We start from the raw sequence: 15,457 nt of genomic DNA, 5'->3' as shown, positions 1-15,457 counted from the left end.
ACCAGTTCAGATCCCATTAGCACATAAGTGAAGTTCAGGGTTTTGCCCAAACATGCATTACTTTACACTTGCTTACACTGAATCACATCTAATACCCATTCACCAAGTTTGGAGTGATGCTTTTAGAGCTCTTTGCAATCTTTTTTGTTCCTGTCCTGAAAAAATGGTGCCAGCAGCAAATTTGGCTATCTTACTATTCACCGCTAATTGCTCACTCACAGGTTTGCATATTTATCACCCAGAATATATTTTTTTAAAGGCAGCAGGATCCTTAAATCATAAATTAGAAACACAAAACACACTTTGGGCTTTCTTCTTAGCATTATTTTTGTGCCAAAGTTTTCCATTTCGCTTTCAGTCACTGCCAGGACACCCAACAACCACACTGATCTGCTTAAAAAAAACACAAAAAACTCTGGAGATTCTGGGTTCACAAACTGAGAGGAAAGTTGCTGAACGTGCGTGTAGGGGGGAGAGCCAATCTGGCGTGAGCGTCCTTCTGGATCACATTATTTGAAGCTTGGCAAATATTCTACAGAGCAGTGAACCATATGAACCTCACTAAGTCTGGGAAACTGATACAAGAACAGAATATAAACCACAGCCATGAAGTCAGCACAGAATGAAACGCTTTATGAAAATTTGGAATGTTTTGCATCTCAGGAGGGAATATACAGTCCTGACAATCAATCCCCACCCCCACCCCCAGATACGCCATTTCTGCCATGAAAATGTTACAAGAAATTGTGTTTGGTCTTTAAAGCAGGATATTTACCAGGGAGTGGGAAGTTTTCTACCTCTTTCAAGAAGCCATTTCCCCAGTCTGATTTCTGATATTCAAAATCAAAGCTGACTTAGGAGATGAAGTAAAAGAGAAGCTTTCTTGAGGAGAAAATGCCCCCGCATCAAATGTTATTGCTTCAGTGGCTGTTTTGAGTGGTTGTACAGAAGGGCCCAGGGGAAAGTGTTGTTCCTGGGAAACTCCTCTACTGCCTTCTTCTTTTTAAATGCCTATATACAATTGTTAGGGATGCAGGTGGCACTGTGGGTTAAACCACAGAGCCTAGGACTTGCCAATCAGAAGGTCGGCGGTTCGAATCCCCGCAATTGGGTGAGCTCGGTCCCAGCTCCTGCCAACCTAGCAGTTCAAAAGCACGTCAAAGTGCAAGTAGATAAATAGGTACCACTCCAGCGGGAAGGTAAATGGCATTTCCGTGCGCTGCTCTGGTTCGCCAGAAGTGGCTTAGTCATGCTGGCCACGTGACCTGGAAGCTGTACGCTGGCTCCCTCGCCCAATAAAGCGAGATGAGCGCCGCAATCCCAGAGTCGGCCACGACTGGACCTAATGGTCAGGGGTCCCTTTACCTTTAGTTTTATACAATTGTGTGCCCAAAGAAGATACAGCACAATTGTGCACCTCCTACGAGTGAAGAGATAATCTCTCTGCTAAGGGAGTGATGAGACATCATATGGATCTCAATATATACAAGAAGCAGAAACAAGCATGAAGCACCACAAAGAACAGCGTCTTCATACATGCCTTTAAAAAATGACTACACTGTGTGGGTTGCTGGGATTATTCCCACCCCCAAGCAAGTCAAGCTTCTACCTAACTTCAACAAATATTGGGTCTTCAAGATGGTAGTCAACTAAGTTTTAAGGGGTCTAACTTACTTTATTGTGATGTCATAACCCCCAGCCAATCAGTATATTCTACAGCCAACTTCTGGTGTAATCAGAGAGAACCTGCCCCACCCCATTTTAATTATAATTAAAATAAGGAAAATTATGGATTTTCAGCCTCCCAAGACTTTACTCATTCCAGTAGGATTACCTTGCAGGTTTTATAAATTATTGAATCTGAATTTAGGGCAAATCTTGCCAGGGGCAGCATATACATTTTGTTGGTGGCCAGGATGCAAAGAACAAATTCAAGGTTCCTACTCATTAGGTGTCCTGGGTAAAAATAGCAGGCATTGATGCTGAATGAAATACATGCCATCAAGGCTGGAAAAAGTATTACAAATTCATTTTGATAGCCCAGCTGAATGGAAATTATTGCCTGCATGAGTTTGAACAATCTGGATAGAATTATGGTTGAGTGTCTTGTTACACACCAGATGTCTGGAATGTATATTACACAAGGATCGTCTTTCATTTTTTGACTCTGAGTCGCAATGCTTTGTCTTCCTATTGATTACACTCTTTAGATGCATATATGGTTGCTACATCCCAAGACAAAAATGAATTCATTTAAGTACATCTCCTTTTATGAGATGTTCTTAAACTTTTAATTTATGCTGTATCTTATTCCCCCGCTAAGACAATATATCTAAGTTCACGACTGTCCCAAAAGAGTTCCAGACCACAGTGTTAAAGAGTTAACAGACACAGTGGGAGTCAGTCATGCTGAAATCTAAGGAACTTAAATATCTAACTCTCTTTCGCACCACTGATTTCAGTGGACTTCGGGAACATCTAAGGTGAGCGGAGGAAGGCTTCAGAAGAAAAGTTTTGAAGGAGCTTTTCAGACTCCCCTGATCAACAATGTCTGCAAACATGCTTTTGGCTGAGCTAGGTTTTTACCTGCTCCATACCTGATGTCGTTTATGAAATAATAATAATAATAATAATAATAATAACCGTTCAGCAGCTACACAATTAAAAGTTGCCCAGGGGCTGAAAAGCTGCCCACACGTGACATCTGCACAGGTAAAAACAAAGACCCTTCAACTTACCTACTGTGATGTTTCCTGTTTTTGTTTTAAGGGTTGTGTCTCCTGCAAAAAAATTAAAACAGTAGTTTGAAGCTTGGTGTATGACGGTTTTAATTCACACAGTGAATGAGCAAGATGTTGAGTGGTCCAGAGGCCAATTATCAGGGCCAGCCCATCCATGAGGCAAGGCGATGACAGGATCCACAGAGGCAGTAGATCCTGAAGCAGATCTTTATTGCCCCCTTGTTGCTGTTGCAAATATTCACTCACTCCTTCTTCCCTGGCGGGGAAGGAGGCACCATTTCCCCTCAGGTGCTACAATGTCTTGGGCCGGCCCTGCAAACTATAAATCGCCTCTTATTTGCAATGTGCTGACACACCCAAAGCAGAAATTAATGCCATCTATAGTCTGTCTTTTTAAACATTTTACAGAAGTGGTTTATATGAAAAAAATGAGCAAACAATACTGTTCCCCAAAATATCCAGAGCTGATAACTATTTCATTTTGGACCAACCCACTCACCCCTGCCCAATTGTTTTACATGGAGGGGGAATAGTGATTGGAATGACTTCAACATCACCTTTTTTATGGATAGTCCCAAACAGTGCACACAACAGATTACTAGCAAGTTACAAGAAATACATCTCTCAGCAAATAATGGAAAATAATTTCCAGATTGCGAACATGCAGAGTTGGTGACATTTTCCCACTCCTCCCACCTCAATCTGTGTCCCTTCATGTTATTCTACAGAATTGCATTTTGCGTAACTTTCCATCCGAAAGTTAATCACAGTTCTGCAATTTGCTTGACAGATCCTGGGTAGAAATTGTTCTGATACTCTTGGCTAGTGACAGAGAGAAATGGAGTCTGGGCATCCTTGCCCACAATATCTCCAAGGTGCCACTGTAGTATGGAGCTCTGCATGGTACAGAAAACTTGACTGCAACCAAGTCAAATAGCCTAAAATGAAACTATGACACCTAGAATGAAGCAATGGGAGAGCAGGCCCAGATCTGCAGCCTTTGTTTTTGTCGTTTAGTCGTGTCCGACTCGTTGTGACCCCATGGACCAGAGCACGCCAGGCACTCCTGTCTTCCACTGCCTCCTGCAGTTTGGTCAAACTCATGCTGGTAGCTTCAAGAACACTATCCAACCATCTCGTCCTCTGTCATCCCCTTCTCCTTGTGCCCTCCATCTTTCCCAACATCAGGGTCTTTTCCAGGGAGTCTTCTCTTCTCATGAGGTGGCCAAAGTATTGGAGCCTCAGCTTCAGGATTTGTCCTTCCAGTGTGCACTCAGGGCTGATTTCCTTCAGAATGGATAGGTTTGACCTTCTTGCAGTCAACGGGACTCTCAAGAGTCTCCTCCAGCACCAGAATTCAAAAGCATCAATTCTTCGGCGATCAGCCTTCTTTATGGTCCAGCTCTCACTTCCATACATCACTACTGGGAAAACCATAGCTTTTACTATACGGACCTTTGTTGGCAAGGTGATGTCTCTAGAATCAACCAAATAAGTCACACCTGTGCCCCTGAGCCTTGCCTGCTTGTGGCGACCACATGACTATTAATTCAGTGCAATGCTTACGTATGCCAAGTAAATGCTGGATGTTACCAGCGTCAGATATCTGGTGAGATGGCTATAAATCATCAGTTTTAATCATCCTGGCAAGATTTCATGCTTCAAAATAGCAAGCAATTAAAACCAGTGGAACTGAAAGCTGCCTTCGCTTGGCATGGAACTAGCTCATCTGCAATTCTGTCCAGAATCTTGTCTTACCAGGAGCAGAGCTAATGGATTTGTATCACTGAGCTGGCCAAATCTGTATTCTGCTTTCATGGTACAAAGTGGTGTCTGACAGCTGCTCTGGGACATAAAGGCATTCTGGGAAACAGGAGATAGGGTTATGTGCGTTCAGTAGAGAGTCCATCTCCTCCTGACTTCTGGTTTGCAGAGATTTCTTGTAAATAAAAGGGAGGGAGCGTGGAAAAGCTCTTAGCAGAAATCTACCTATTATAGGCAGAAAATGAAGTGCTGTACTTCTGCAGGATTCCTGATTGCACCAATGACCCTAATATGTTGATCTGGCTTCCAATTCCACTTCTACTTCCTTGATTTATGATCCCACCTGTGTTCTTCCTTATTGCGAAACTTTTTCGCTATGTTATTACACTGTGATCTATCCCAGCCTCCTACTAGGTTTCATAATTTAAGGCACAACTCGCCCCCCTTCCAGAGACTTCCAAGATGTGATGCATTTAATATTTCAAGGCTTCTTGTAGCCCTGTACTTTCAATGTCCAGCAGTGGTTTTGAGCCCTCCTAAAGTATTTTAAAAGGTCTTGTCATGTGTTTTTTAATCTGTCCTATGGCTTAACACTCCCCACTTGGAAGCTGCTTAGGGTGGGGGGGGGAAGGGATGTTTTTGTGTGACATCGTGCAACCTTGGGGTAACAAGCATTCAAATATGCCTCCCATGTGTGGTGCCCTGCCCAGGGAGGTGCAAACAACCTTGGGTATGGAAAAGAATGAGAATCCTGAATCAGCCAGGCAGAGTAGCTGGTGGGATTGGAGTGCCAGGATACCAACCACCCCTAGGTTTGCAACCTCCTCCAATAAGGTCTCCTTCGGAGTAGAAAACTTGGTACCTTCCAAATGTTATTGGACTCCAACTCCCATCAGCCTCAACCAGCATGGTCAATGATAACAGATGATGGGAGGTGTAGTGTGGCAACATATGGAGGATGTCCCATCGGCTATGCCTGGCTATCTATGCCATGTGGAAAGCTTTAGAGGCCTAGAGATTCATACTCCTTCACTCCTCTGCTAAGTCTAACCATATGCATTCAAGTTGTGGCCCGGCTGGAGCACAGTTTATGAGGTCCTTGGGGATAACGACAGTCACTCTTTGGGGAGAGGGAATTATATCTTGCAGGGTGGGGGCTGTCTCAGGAAGTCAGGTGATTAGATCCTTTACAGGTGTCAAGGCCTTTACCCAACAGCTCTGAAGTCCTTGCCACAAGGTCCACTCCCTGAGACTGTTAGAAACCTCCATCCCAGTCCATGCTCTAGTCACTACTTGAAGCTAGGGTCATGACACAAATGTTCCTGATCACATGGAGGGTCTACGCATAGATGCATACATTGACACTTGTATGGAGATGCTCTGTATTCAGGGCTTTTCATCTACTAAGAAGTCCTCACAATCTCTTCATGGACAGTTATTTCACAGAAGTGTTTTGAATAGGATGTAACATTTTAGTTTCTTCTGAACATTAGTTCAGTTTCTGAACCCATCCTGTATGTAGGTCTCAGATTCAGACTGCGATCCAAAAGCAGACTGTGCCCCTGTCAGGAACTCAAATAAGAAGACCTTCGGATTCATTTAAGCTGCCACAGAACTACAAGTTACAGCATCTGCCTAGGAAGCAAGTATCCTCAAGTCTGGCCCTGCCCATCCTGGCTGGCCAATGGACTCTCCCAGACAGGAAGGACTTCCTGTTTCATAGAATCACAGAATAGTAGAGTTGGAAGGGACCTCAGGGTCATCTAGTCCAACCCTTGGGATTGCAGGAATCTAAACCAGATCATACATGACAGATGGCCATTCAACTTCTGCTTAAGAACCTCTGAGGAAGGAGAGTCCACCCAACTCCTGTGGGAGTCTGCTCCACTGTCGAACAGCTCTTACTGTCAGAAAAGTTCTTCCTGATGTTCAGTTGGGATCTCCTTTCTTGACTTGAATCCACTAATTCGGGTCCTAGCCTCCAGGGCAGTGAAGCATTACTGTGTGACCTTTCGATTCGGACTCTTGATTCTTACTCGTTGGGCCTGCCTACTCATTTGTCCCTCTTTCCTCTTTGGGCCTGACTTCTGGCTTCACCCTACAGCTCTTACTCCTTGATTTTGGTTTCTGATAATTGCTCTTCTCTTCATTGCCTTGATTGCCTTGCTCTTCAGCTCCAATTCCCTATCACATCTCCCAGCTCATCTCAGGCTGACGCCTACAGCTCATTCCCAAAGCCAGACCATTTGCTGGCAGTCTTTTAGAAAGGCATGTATTCCGTTCTCCACTTTCAAAAACCACATTGTTTTGTAAAAAAAATTCAGATCTTCTCAAATAAGATTTACCACCTCATTTGGTTTATGGACTTTCTAAAGATACCCATAAAGAATGAGAGACATTTTAAGATCAACAAAGGTCTCGCAAATCACATTATCTGAAGCAAGTTCAATAGGCTGCTTTGGAAGAATTGTGTGGTCATATAATTGTTCCACCAATACCAGTGCTTAATGAAGCCTATAATTTTTATGCTAACCAACCCTCAAATCGAGATATTCTGGGGAGAGGGAAAAGTCAAATTCTAGCCAAATTGTTTATTCTGAACTAGTGCTGACATCCAGGAATTACAGAGGTTGGGCAATGTATCATTGATAAAAGCAATTCAAGCTTTCTTCATTTTTGCTCTTTATGAAAACTGGAAGCATTTTTATAAAGCCCACATTTTGTTTATCTGTACATAGTAAGATACAAGTCTAAGTTTCAGGATCAGGCTGAGACAATATTGGTTCCAGAACCTGATGACTATGTCTCTGCTGTGCTACACAGTCGTACCTTGGATCCCAAACACCTTGCAAGTCAAACGTTTTGGCTCCCAAACGCCACAAACTCGGAAGTGAGTCTTCTGGTTTGCAAACATTCTTTGGAACCCAAATGTCTGACACGGCTTCCATGGCTTCTGATTGGCTGCAGGAGCTTCCTGCAGCCAATCAGAAGCCATGCCTTGGTTTCCGAACGTTTTGGAAGTCAAACAGATTCCGTTCGACTTCCAAGGTACCACTGTATTCTTTGAGTTTCTGACTTGGGATCATCATCAGATGCAAGATTAAATACAGAGGAAGGCTCCAAGATACAAGCTCAATAATCCATTTTGCTTTTAGCCATGATGTGAGAAGCCACAGATATCTACTAATGAGCAAAAACAGAGACATCTGTAAATACTTAGGGTTCCTTCCATTTATGTTGCAAGCACTGCACAGAGAGATGACTCTGAGCTTGTTGGTGTTGTTCCTCCCCACCCCTAGTTCTATGTAGATGGGTCTGTGGCTACCAGATACCTGTCCTACTCCACCCCCAAAATATATGCCTAAACTGGTTGATACTTCCAGAAAGAGTTAGGGTGGCCCATTAGAGGCCCCATGACAACATCTGGAAGGAATCACCACTCATTTCAAAACTCATTCATTTTCTATTTGCTTTTTCTACAGCGTTTTAATTTCCCATAAAATATGAATACAGTATAATAAACACATTCACAGTGCATTACTTGGCACATTAACTCTGAAGTAAGTCCTACTCCATTTAGTGGAGTGTATTCTCAGTGAGGTGTATATGACTGCAACTTCAATATGACTTCCGAGTAGGCATGTATAAGATTGTACTGTCAGAAGTATGTTTCATTTCTGATGACTCTAAAACTTTTTATAGAAAGAACACTTCTTTAAAATAACAGAACGTCCCAACAACATTTCATTAACAGCATTCTGAAAATAAGCATGGAGCAATGTTAAGGTTATCTTGTTTAAACTGGATACAACTCTATTTGCCTTTTTACTGCACCCTGGAAGAAAAATACAACATATTTTTATAGGAAGTGTTGTAAAAGTAACCTAAAACACACACAACACAAGTACGAAAACATCCATAATAGGCCTTTGTGAACAAATTAAGAACCTATTAGTTAGGAGCTTCAAATTGGACACTGGCAAATTTACATCAGTGTACTACATGGCAGCTAAATATAGTTCATACTTCCATAATTTTTAAAATCAAGTTGTATTTATTTATTCAAGACTGTGTGTGCCCAGTTAGCCTGGCTCTATTCTGAAGGCTGGGATGACAGCCAAGAGTTTAAGTTAGCAGCCAGTTCACTATGAAAAAATAAGGAGAGGCATACATCTAGGGACTGGGGTGGGTGGGTGGGGCAGAAAGGACTAATGGCATTTGAAGCAAGATGGACACTTCTTGGGAGTTGTTAGCTTGGTGCCATATTGCTGAACTTCTGTGGCCTTATAAAGATGGGTAGTTTTCAGATTCAGTATAAGCTTCTGAATCACCAAGGCTGAATACTTCAAGCGTCTGCACACCAGGAGTGGTAAATTATGACTAGAGGAACTGCACACCCACACTCTGACCACCAACCTAAGCAACATGAAGGATACACAGATTAGTCATCTGCCCAAGAACAGATGAGAACCACTGGACCAACACATAGGATGCTCTTGACCAAGAATGGAATTGGCAGCGCCTTGGTTGGCGTGTACCATGCCAGCCCAAACACCCAGAGAAATGTTTCCAACAAATCAGCACAAACACAAGTCATCGTGACACCAATTTATATCAAGAGACGCTAACCCCGCTGATTTCGGCGAAGATTTAGATCCAGTTCATAAGGGAGAGCTCCAAGTTCCTTCCCAAGCTGGGAATATACATGGCCCCAGGAAGGGCAACTCTGGCACAAGAAAGAAGCATGACATTTTCCTAGCCCTCATATTTCCACTGCCTGTCGTTGCTAGAATGGCCGCAGTGAAGCAGCATTCACATATAATTACAGTAACGAAGGAACGGATCCTGTTTATGAATAAAATATTGTTATGCCAGTGGAATTCCTCTAGCTACGAGTATTGCGTTTTCCACCTATTGTTGGTGAAGTTATAGGGTACTTCCCTTATGATACCACTTTATCTATATAATATTTTAATGCAATCATTTAGCCAAAAAGCTATAGCTTGCTAACAGTGACTGTCAGTGTAATAGTTTATAGTTTTGAGTATGGTTTATTAATCTGCCAAGCCTGGAATTAGGTATGGCTGCAATCTTATATACACTTAGCTGGGAGTTCCGCTGGATGTTTATCACAGATCAGAAATGGTATCACCCTGGCCAAGAAGATGCCAGCATGGTTAACAAGCAGAGCCAAAGAAGCTATTACAGGCAAGAAGTCCTCCTTAAAAAAACAGAAGTCTTGTCCAAACAAAGAGAACAAAAGGAACACAAACTTTGGCAAAATAACTGTAAGCAGACAATAAAGAATGCTAAAAATAATTTGAGAAGCACGTTGCTAAAAATACTAAAACCAACAACAAGAATTTCTTCAACTACAAGACATCTGCTAGGGAAGCGGTTGGACCCTTGGATGATAAGGGAATCTGAGGCGTGGAAAAGGAGGATAAAGCGATTGCACAGAAGGTGAATTTTTGTGTGTGTTTGTCTTCATAGTGGAAGATAAAGGGCAGATCCTGGTGCCTGAACTAACTTTTGCAGGAAGGGAGTCTGAAGAACTGAGGCAGATAGTGGTGGCAAGACACAAAGTTCCAGGCCTTACTGACAAAATAAAATCTGACATATCATGGTATTTAGCTGGCATCTACCCAACAGTTCTCAAAGAACTCAAATGTGAAATTGATGACCTTCTATCACAAATATTTAAAAAGGCATTTGCTAAACAAAATGTATCTCTAATTGCAGACCAATTTGCTATCTTACCATGAACATTCCCCAGCAGAATGTCGCCAGCTGTTGAAGAGAGCAATGAAGATTCGGCATAAAGATATTTGGCTTTTAATAAGCCATTTTTGGTAGAAATGTGAATAGATGACCCTTGTAGCTTTTCTATATTCACACTCTGTAAAAGGGGGGAAATGAATAAATTAATATAACAGCATTACAGCCACGAAACAGACACACATCAGTTCATCTTAATGATATATTAAGCTACATCTTTCACATACACATGTTCATGGAGCTCCAGATATCTGCTAGCTAGAATCTTCAGAATAGACGGGAGGTGGGGATGAATATTCATCCAAGGATGGTATAGGATGTCTCCAATTGGTTTTATTTTGCAGGTAGGATTCGGGCCCATACTGTAAATGTAGCCATAAAATTAAAGCACTCTGTCACAAATCCACTTTAGAAAAAGAACCGGACTTTTTGCAGGTTGGAACGTGAAGGGAAAATGCATTGAAAAGTTTAGGATGATTAAATGACTAACAAGAGGACGTAAAAACACCCCACAAGCAAATCGGGAAACGCAGAGTGAATGCTCATTGTCATATAACTGCCCCACAAACAAATCAGAATAACTGTTCAATAAAGATGGAGTATTATCTAACCATGTAAGTCTTGTGCAAGCAAATCAGGATGAATGCTCAATAACTAGATTGTCTGGAGAAGCCCATAGAAGATATTAACTATAAAAGGTTGAAATTATTGTTCAAGCAGAAAACTGAAGCAGAGGGAGGAAAGAAGGTTATCCAGTCACTTTTCCACCACAGAAGTTCAGAAAGCGGTGACAAAGGAACCTCAAATACACAATATACAAGCAAATGCCTGGTAACGTCATTGCCAATGACTGAGGAGCAGTGAGGTTGTACCTAAGCTGAGGGGAAGGGTGAAGACAGCATGAGATTCTGTGCCTGGCTCCCAATCTCTTGGGAGAGACTTGACTCTCTGCACCAGTCCCATGTGGCTTGTCCATGTGGAAACCTGGGATGCTAGTCAACTAAATTTTACTCAGTAGATTAAGTAAAATTAATGGCTCTAACGTCATCATGTTCACTAATTTCAATGGGTATACTCTGTGTAAAACTTAATTGGCTACCGCAGTTGATACCTATGGTGCTCTTCACGTTGTCAACAAAGACAGACAAAGCTTGCAGCTAGAAGTTATGCACCAGAAAACAGGTGCACTGATTTGCAAAATTACAATCCGTGAAGTTTCATAATACTGAATTAGCATTAGAAGTTGAAGTACTCCCTTGATGGTGGGACAAATGGCCAGATTTGTGGTTGTGGACATGGATAACGTATACAAAGGAGAGTAAGACGCTAAAAGATATATGGCACTGCAAGTAAACAGGTAAAGCAACATCTACTTTTTTGAAGAGTCTGCCACGTTCATGTAACAGTTGGTCGCAAAAAGTGAAAAACTCATGCCTGCAGCAGTGCATTTGACTGGAACTACAGTGGTACCTCGGGTTAAGTACTTAATTCATTCTAGAGGTCAGTACTTAACCTGAAACTGTTCTTAACCTGAAGCACCACTTTAGCTAATGGGGCCTCCTGCTGCCGCCGTGCTGCCAGAGGACGATTTCTGTTCTCATCCTGAAGCAAAGTTCTTAACCCGAGGTACTATTTCTGGGTTAGCGGAGTCTGTAACCTGAAGCGTCCGTAACCTGAAGCACATGTAACCCGAGGTACCACTGTACAGCTTTAATGATAGTTAAAGCCCAGTGTCACCATCAAGGCCCGGGTGTGTGGATTTCTGTCTCTAGCGCAGTGGTGGGGAGTATTTTTGGCCCAGTAGGCCAGATTCTCCGGTGGCCCAATTTCAACAGGTGGGTGGGATAACCCACCTGCCAACCACCTAGCATCGCTATGGTATCAGGTGACTGACAGGTGAGTTGCCTCACTAAATAAATAAATAAATAATAAAATAAATTTTATTTATACCCCGCCCTCCCTGGCCGAGACCGGGCTCAGGGTGGCTAACAGCCAATAATAAAACCAAGTTGATTAAAATACAACTTAAAAAACAAGATTAAAATACAACATTAAAATATTAAGATGCAGCCTCTTCACAGGAGGAGAAAGGAAAAAGGAAGGGGGGGAATCAAATTGATTCTAAGCCGAAGGCCAGGTGGAACAACTCTGTCTTACAGGCCCTGCGGAAAGATATCAGATCCCGCAGGGCCCTGGTCTCATGAGACAAAGTGTTCCACCAGGCTGGAGCCAGTGCTGAGAAGGCCCTGGCTCTGGTTGAAGCTAGTCTAACTTCCTTAGGGCCCAGGACCACTAGGGCGTTGCTATTTATGGACTTTAAGGTCCTCGGTGGGGCATACCGGGAGAGGCAGTCCCGTAGGTACGAGGGTCCTAGGTGGTGAAGGGCTTTAAAGGTCAAAAGCAGCACCTTAAACCTGACCCTGTACTCCACCGGGAGCCAGTGCAGCTGGAAAAGCCCTGGGTGAATATGCTCCCATGGCAGAGACCCCGTGAGGAGCCTCGCTGCAGCATTCTGCACCCGCTGGAGTTTCTGGGACAGCTTATTCGTCAGTCCACGATGCAGCACTTCCCAAGAGTCCAACAGCCACCTGGTTGTTGGGGGCTTGCGAACTGCAGAGAAAGGGGCTTTGCTGCTCCTGCAGCAACAAGCGGTTTGCATTGAAACTGCTGCTAAAACGGAGGAAAGAAACTAATGCAAGCTTCCTCAACCTTGGCCCTCCAGATGTTTTTGGCCCACAACTCCCATGATCCCTAGCTAGCAGGACCAGTGGACAGGGATGATGGGAATTGTAGTCTCAAAACATCTGGAGGGCCGAGGTTGAGGAAACCTGAACTCAGCCCCAGTTGCCTCATTGCCTGCAGCTGGAATAAATTAGCAAGCTCTTGGGAAATCAGCACAATTTACATCAAAAATTAAAGAGCCTCAATACTGGAGCTGTTAGCTTAGGTCTTTGGTCTTCCAGCTTGGCAGTCCATGGCTGTACCCTGGACTGCCTTCCTAACCTGGCTGGTATTCTGCCCAGCTTGTTTGCTTGTGCTGGAGAACAAGGGCTATATTCAAGAATTGGTCTGGCATTGGCTTATCCCAGGAACCCCTGGCAAAAGTATCACTCTGCAAGGCTGCTGGATGCGCCTGGGCACACCATCTGCTTTTGATTTGGCTCTGGCCACTGCAGAGTTTTGTCAGCGTGCCTGACAAGAAGACATATATTATGCCTGATTGTTGCAAAAGTGTAATAAGGCTGGAAAAGCAAAGGAACAATAGCATCTACAGAATATCTGAAAAAATCGTGACCATATGATTTCAGCCCTCCCACTCATTTGTGATGTTAGGGTTTCCCTAAAACTGATGCTCTGTAGAAGGCTGCCAATAGCAGAGAAGAGGGGTCAGTAGACCAACACCAGTCTCCCAGCAGGAACAAATGGTGGCTCAAGACAGATGTGGATGGAATCAGCTGATAAATTCTTCGTTTTTTAAGAGACGAAGAAGGATACAGCAGGCAGCCAGAGCAAGAGCCAGGATAATAAAAGTCTAAAGATGTTTTACCAAACGAACAGTTTCTACAGTCACATTGGAACTATTGTAAACACGAAGACTATAATAGATACTAATACCTTATCAAATTTAATTGTGTTCTACTAAGCTCGGTTTGACTTATGCTGCAATAAAACATTCAGATGCTTTTAATTTTCTGGTTCAGTCCTGTCTCATGTGCAATTTTGTGACCCAGCATGCCTATCTGATTTAAAGCTGTGTATTAATTTGGCTTAAAATCTGCTCTAGCATTTCAGCACGATCTATCACAGCCTTATAAAATGAAGAACTGTATGATGTAGTCAAGCTGCTAACAATTCCTCTGAAACAAAGAAGACTCTCGACCAGATGCTCAGCAAGGCATCTACGGAACACAGTATCTCTTACTTTCAACCACTGTTAAGCAAGACTCGGGTATCAATCTGACCCCATGTCAGCCTGCTTATGTGTACGTACGCCAGATAACTGGGGTCAGACATCAGCACTGAAAAATCAGGCAGTTTAGCGCTTCCATCACTTGGTCAGTTGGGTATACACACCAGTAGGTACGATGTGATAAGGAGAATTGGGTGGGGAACCACATCTGAAATGCCAGTGGGATTTTAGTCTAGCCCAGGCTTCCTCAACCTTGGCCCTCCAGATGTTTTAAGACTACAATTCCCATCATCCCTGACCACTGGTCCTGCTAGCTAGGGATCAGGGGAGTTGTAGGCCCAAAACATCTGGAGGGCCGAGGTTGAGGAAGCCTGGGCTAGCCTCTCTGTGGAGAGAGGCAGCCCCAGGAAACAGTTGCTGCTTGTTTCTAGCTGCTAGTTGGGTTAACCCCATTTTATTTGTTAAAATTAAAAACAAAACATTTGTACTGTGTCCAATTCTGGGCACCACAATTCAAGAAGGACACTGACAAACTGGAACGTGTCCAGAGGAGGGCAACCAAAATGGTCAAAGGCCTGGAAACGATGCCTTATGAGGAACGGCTAAGGGAGCTGGGCATGTTTAGCCTGGAGAAGAGGAGGTTAAGGGGTGATATGATAGCCATGTTCAAATATATAAAAGGATGTCACATAGAGGAGGGAGAAAGGTTGTTTTCTGCTGCTCCGGAGAAGCGGACACGGAGCAATGGATCCAAACTACAAGAAAGAAGATTCCACCTAAACATTAGGAAGAACTTCCTGACAGTAAGAGCTGTTCGACAGTGGAATTTGCTGCCAAGGAGTGTGGTGGAGTCTCCTACTTTGGAGGTCTTTAAGCAGAGGCTTGACAACCATATGTCAGGAGTGCTCTGATGGTGTTTCCTGCTTGGCAGGGGGTTGGACTCGATGGCCCTTGTGGTCTCTTCCAACTCTATGATTCTATGATTCTATGATTCTATGAATTAATCTGCAGGTTTTTAAATGTTCATCCCAATCTCTCTCTCAATGTTTTAAGCATTTGCCCCAGTGACTGAAGTAGAAAGTGTCCAGTTTCATTGCCAGGGGAATTATAATGCAAAGCTACAAACCTCTGACAGTCTTGGTTTACACTGGAAACGGTGACAGAGCCCTAGCTACATAATGATGACTGTAGTCGATGGAACAAAATTGTCATAAAAGCCCACATGGCAGATAAAATACAGGCTGATTGCTAACAGAAATGGCTC

The 15,457-nt window shown here is 43.3% G+C and overlaps 1 protein-coding gene across 1 annotated transcript in view; it reads right to left on the bottom strand.

The window, feature by feature from the left end:
• Positions 1–15,457, bottom strand: part of FAM185A (family with sequence similarity 185 member A) — a 40,629-nt gene that overhangs the window by 18,281 nt on the left and 6,891 nt on the right. Inside the window, exons 5-6 of the mRNA XM_082239828.1 lie at positions 10,266–10,404; positions 2,739–2,780 (exon numbers count right to left, since the gene is read on the bottom strand). Coding sequence (XP_082095954.1) covers positions 2,739–2,780; positions 10,266–10,404 — 181 coding nt within the window. The remainder of the gene's footprint in view (positions 1–2,738; positions 2,781–10,265; positions 10,405–15,457) is intronic.

The sequence above is a fragment of the Podarcis vaucheri genome, assembly GCF_965113315.1.
Source record: "Podarcis vaucheri genome assembly, chromosome: 10".
In the NCBI taxonomy this organism is placed as follows: Eukaryota; Metazoa; Chordata; class Lepidosauria; order Squamata; family Lacertidae; genus Podarcis; species Podarcis vaucheri.
This window is presented reverse-complemented; position numbering and strand designations above follow the sequence as displayed.